Source organism: Dryas octopetala, chromosome 8 (genome assembly GCF_963921425.1).
Source record: "Dryas octopetala chromosome 8, drDryOcto1.1, whole genome shotgun sequence".
Taxonomy (NCBI): Eukaryota; Viridiplantae; Streptophyta; class Magnoliopsida; order Rosales; family Rosaceae; genus Dryas; species Dryas octopetala.
The window spans coordinates 12,170,749-12,176,638 of NC_141373.1; the positions used below are offsets into that span (position 1 = coordinate 12,170,749).

The 5,890-nt window shown below is 32.5% G+C and overlaps 1 protein-coding gene across 1 annotated transcript; it reads right to left on the reverse strand.

Annotated features, from left to right (window-relative positions):
- Window positions 1-963: 963 nt before the first annotated feature.
- LOC147277279 (uncharacterized) lies at window positions 964-1,461 on the reverse strand. Its single transcript, XM_086255116.1, has one exon. It carries the CDS (start codon window positions 1,419-1,421, stop codon window positions 1,032-1,034), a length of 390 nt encoding a protein of 129 aa, XP_086111242.1. The 5' UTR covers window positions 1,422-1,461; the 3' UTR covers window positions 964-1,031.
- Window positions 1,462-5,890: the final 4,429 nt, after the last annotated feature.

Genomic DNA, 5,890 nt, shown 5'->3' on the forward strand with positions numbered 1-5,890 from the left:
GGAGTGGGTTGCTGAAAATAAGGGTGTGATTTTGTATTTCGTTTTATTTTTCAATTATAATTATTCTATTTTACTATTTTGCCCTCAAAATATTGTTTTTTATTTTATTTTTTAATTAACAAAGAACAAGGTTGGGTTTTTGAATGTTTAACCAAATTCCTCTTTCTCCCTTTTATATATATATATAATAGTCCCTTTTAAGGTAGTGGGGTATCTTTTTTATTTTAAAATTTTATTTTAATTGTTATATTTTACAACTATACCCTCATTTATTAGATTGTTTTAATGTAAGTATTTTTTTGAATGAAGGGTAATTTAAGCAATCTTATTTTTTGTGAAGCCTGTAACACCAAACTCTTCTTCTCGCTTTATAATAGTAATTAGTAAAGATAGATAGATAGATAAAAGGACAATAAATCCAAAATTTACTTGAATTAAAGACTTCTATTTTTTCATTAAATTAATGGGCTAATTTCCTATAAGAGGCCATATTTTCGAACGGGCTCAAGACGGTCGCTCATCCCGCCAATCTCAGGGCGGGGCCTGATTTCTGTTGTTGAATGTTCAGCGAGATGGTCTACAAACTTGTTGGATTGTGTTTTGATTTGGCACATCTTCCAGGAAAAAAAAAAAAAAAAACTTGAGCACGAAGATTGAACTAAACTTGATTCATTTTCATTAAGTAAAAGCTAAAGCTTCAGCATACCCAATAACAAAGGTGTGGGCAATTGGCTAAAAGAGTAAGGACCATTTAATTACGAGTTTTTTTTTATTTTTTTTATCTGAGTTAAAGTCACCATAAATGAATAAAAAATAAATAAAAGACTTCCACCAGAGACATTTGTAATTTTGTAACATGCAGAGCAAACTTGGAAATAAGTATTGAAATGAATAGAAAAATGTGCCTCTTTATATTCCAATATCATCAGTGTGGTACAAATTTAAATGAAAGAATTTATAAATACATAAATGATAAATCAATCAAATGAATACAATCAATTGATAATTAAAAGTCCATAAACCCCCCCGCTCTACATAACAAAGACAGCAGCGACAACCCCAACGACCAGAGATCCGGCGACGGTGAACCTGCTCAAAACGGCACCGTCATTGGCCGGTGCAGGAGCCTCCGAAGAGGGAGAAGTGGCCGGAGAGATTGGGGAAGAAGAAGGAGGAGAAGGTGGAGAGTCGACATCGGGCGCCGTTGAAGGAGCATCAGTCGGTGGAGTGCTCAGTGGGGAAGGCGCAGCTGCCGGTGGAGTGCTCAGTGGAGAAGGCGCAGAAGCATGTGCAGGAGTTGGCGCCGGAGATTTAGCCGCCGATGGCGACTTGGCTGGTGACGGTGCCGGAGATTGTGCTCTTGTTGAGGCCACCAAGAGTGCAGCCATTAGAACCACAAGTACAGCGCTGGAGCCAGCCATTTTTAGAGTCTTGAAAGACAAAGTTTAGAGAGAGAGAGTTTTGAAAAGGCAGAGAGCTAGCGAATGATGGGTTTAAGGAGAAGATAGAGGGGGTTTTATAGGGGAATTTTGCTTTCGAAATACGTGGTTACTGGCCAAAAATACAAGGACGTGGTTAAAAAGCGTGTTACCGACTCAGGCAAAACGCGGTTTGGGTTGTGCGCTGGTTGTCCGGCTGGTATGTAAAGTCAAACTCAAGCGTGTCACGGTTCTTTTTCACGGCGCCACATGAGACTTGATCTGGCTCTTGAGTCTTGACCCGGAAAAAAAAAAAAAACAAGAGACTTGATCTGGCAGATTCTGTTTTTTTTTTTTTTTTTTTTTTTTTAATTTGGTAAATACAGGTTGTGTTTTTAAGCAAACACATTCTCTCAGGATTTATGGAAAATTGAAAAAGGTTTATTGATTTTAACTACTAAATTTTAATAATTTTTTAGTTTAGGTACTAAAATTAAATAGCATTTTAGATTAGGTATTAGTTGAAAAGTCAAACAAATTAATAAAATAAAAGGTATTACAATTTACAAATATTACATCACATACCACTATAATAAAAAAATAAAAATAATATTACATCACATACCACTATAATAAAAAAATAAAAATAATATTACATCACAAATATTACATTAATTTATACTATATTGTATTAAAAAAAATATCAATACAGTCACAACTTAATGGTGACTGTCTTGGTAAATTGAAAGAGACAACTCACACCACTATACTATATATTATTTTGAGTAAAAGTATTGTTTTGACATCTATTTATACTATATTATAGTATAATTTTTCTAAAAAAAAAATTCAATTAAGTCACAACTTAATTGTGACTGTCTCACAACTTAGATGTGACTGTTGTTCAGTCACAACTAAATGTGGTTTATATACTGCGTTAGGAAAAAATTTTAGTTCTAAGGCACTCATTGTGACTTAAAAATAAATTGATATTTTACGTGGTCTTATGAGTGAAACTTACAATTTTTTTTTTTTTTGCTTTTAGCTAATTTACTTATAATGAAATGTGACAATTTATGGTCCCATAGTAAGTTGTCACTCAATTACACATGCAAATATGCAATCTCTCCTTTTTATTCTTTATGTTTTTCAATTCCACAATGCAATCTTGAGTCTTGATCATGAAGATATATTTTTTTTCATTAGATTTTAGGGCTGGATCACTAATATATAATGTTTTAACACACCAAACAACTAAAATAATACAAAAAAACCTTAGATTTACAAATGAAACACAATATTTTAAGTTAGGGCTACCTATAAGTATTAAATATAATTAATTAATGTATGATACATGACAAACATTCTATTTAACTACTACTACACCTGTTGTTCAAATTTAACAATAAGGAGACTTTTGTAAGTATTAGTCACATAGCAGATGGTCATACCATTCATGTTCAAATTTATTGGCTGCGAATGAGGTATCAAACTCGATCCTTTCTCTCTTCTTTTGCTTTTGGTTGGATTAGTTTGAGCCAATCATGAGTTGTTGTTGATTTCCCTATTTTGCAGCCACAGCCACTGTAGCTCCGCCTTGTGTGGCGGCGATTTGGTTGGTTTTCTTCGTTGTTCTGACTCTTTGAAACCTCCAGAAGCTTTTCCTGGTCCGGTGGTGAGTTTTGTGGCGTTTTCTGTGTTGTTTTGGGGTTGGGCAGCCATCGCTCGTTTCTAAATTGTATTTTGTTTTGTTGTCTGGTCTTAACATGTACATAGGCTTGAGAAATCTTATTCCCGATGCCGTCATGCTACCGGATTTGTTATCCGAGCAAAGGCGCGAAGAAGGGCATTTCGGTCTTTTCACGTGGTTAAACTATGAGTGAAATTAGATAGTTTGATAGTTTGATCGTTTGCCTTGTTTGTTTGTATGCATTTGTTTGCTAAAATTTAGTAAAGTCTAGGCTTGAATCTTGAGGATGGAAATGATGATGATTATGCTTTGAGGTTTTTATTTAAGACGTGAATGATTTGAGGTTGAGGTTAATAGTTGACGATTACCCAATTGATTTGCCAAAATGATGATTATTATTTATTGATGAGATTTGATTTGAATACGAGGATTTATGATTTATGATTTATCTTGATGCTTGGATGATTGGCGATGAAATTATTATGTGATTGAGTAAATATTGGTTATTATTGTGGATTATTATTGAGTATGGAAATTGAAGAAATTATTGAGGTTATTTATTTAAGTCAATTCACTCATACGAGCTTTCGAGCTTACCAGGTTTGTTGTATAACCAGGTACACCATGGATGTGGTGTAGGGTTTGAGTTTTGTAGGTTAAGCAGGTTGAGGAAGCAGTGGGGAGAAGACGAGGCAGTAGGACCCAGAGAGATTTATTTAATTGTTTTTGCACAATGATTTTGTTTAAATGTTTTTGGTAAAATTGTATTTACTTATGTCGTTGTGCATGGCTTAAAGGAAAGAGAAAACAGATTTAAAAGGTTGATGTTTCAGTGTTTTTTTTATGAGCCCGAGGTTCAGGGCGTTACACTAAAGCCCTAAAACCCTAAATATAAAGTCATAAAATCTAAATTCTAAATGCTTAAACCTTAAAACGTATAATATTACATCATTCAACAAAGTGTAATTTTACGAAATTATGAAGTGTAACTCTACAAGAGTTACATTTTGTATCATAACAAAATAAAGTGTAACTCTTTACATACTGGATTATAACAAAATAAAATGTAACTTCATGAGGGTTATATACTGCGTTAGGAAAATTTTTTAGTTTTAAGGCACTCATTGTGGCTTAAAAATAAATTGATATTTTATATGGTTTTATGAGTGAAACTTACAATTTTTTTTTTTTTTTTGGCTTTTACCTTATTTACTTATAATGAAATGTGACAATTTATGGTCCCATAGTAAGTTGTCACTCAATTACACATGCAAATATGCAATCTCTCCTTTTTTTTCTTTGTGTTTTTCAATTCCACAATGCAATCTTGAGTCTTGATCATGAAGATATATTTTTTTTCATTAGATTTTAGGGCTGAACCACTAATATATAATGTTTTAACACACCAAACAACTAAAATAATACAAAAAAACCTTAGATTTACAAATGAAACACAATATTTTAAATTAGGGCTACCTATAAGTATTAAATATAATTAATTAATGTAGGATACATGACAAACATTTTATTTAACTACTATTACACCCGTTGTTCAAATTTAACAATAAGGAGACTTTTGTAAGTATTAGTCACATAGCAGATAGTCATACCATTCATGTTTAATCATTTCACATGTCATTTTGCCTTGTTATCTCTAGGTGGAAAATTTATTGGCTGCCTTTGACTTCAACCAAACAATATTTAATAATTTAATAATAAAGAATGTTGAATTAATGGATTGAAGCATTAATATTAGCTTGCCGAGTACCTTTTGAGTTGAGCTTCAGTTTACACACAGAGAGATCGAGAGTCGGTGGAGAGATAAAAGCAGCAGAAGTAAGAGAAAGAAAAAACCAAACTAGCAACCAAGTCCCATTCTCTATCTCTCTCTCTCTGAAATAATGCTCTTCCTGTAAATGTGTCAGAGACTATGTTCATCCTTTTGGTTTCATAGCAACTTTCGTTTTCAATTTTATAGTTTGTTTGATTTTGATTGCAAATTCATATATTAAATGCCTTTATTTTGAGCTCAGATCTGTAGTTGATTGCATTGAAATCGATTTTTCAGTTCGCGGTTTCAATTTTAGTTCATAGTTGTAGTTTGCAATTTCAGTTTTAGTTCGCAGTTTCAGTTTCAAATCTGTAGTTGATTGCATTGAAATCGATTTTTCAGTTCGCAGTTTTAATTTTAGTTCGTAGTTGTAATTTGAAGTTTCAGTTTCAGTTCGTGGTTTCAGTTTCAGATTTGTAGTTGATTGCATTGAAATTGATTTTTCAATTCACAATTTCAATTTTAGTTCATAGTTGTAGTTTGCAGTTTCAGTTTTAGTTGAAATCTCAATCGCAGTTTCAGTTTCAATTATGAAAGTTTTTAAATTTAATGTACCAGCTTGAATTTGGAGTCTCATAATTCTTAAATTCTTCGTCACTGTAACAGTTTCATAAAGGCTTTCTTATTGTATGTGTGTGTGTGTGTGTGTTTTTTTTTTTTTTCATTTTTTTTTATTTGCATATCTAATAATTTTTTGAAATATATAGTCCTCCTTTTAATGTTTTTAGATTTGAGCGCGCACTCTAAGGAATTTGTTTGCATGTGTCATTAGCTTGTATGTAGTGTTCATCACTTTCCGCTTTCATGGTTGACTAGATTCAATTTTAAAGTAGAAATTTGGGTTAATATATATTACCTGGAAGTTAATTTTTGTGGACTTGTGCATTTTTGTGTCCCTTTTTGTCTTTGTGTCATGTGTTTTCTGTTGGGCTTTATAGAGGGTGGGCTACA

Excerpts from the sequence above, each read along its gene's own strand:
- LOC147277279 (XM_086255116.1), bottom strand. The coding sequence starts at position 1,421 with ATGGCTGGCTCCAGCGCTGTACTTGTGGTTCTAATGGCTGCACTCTTG.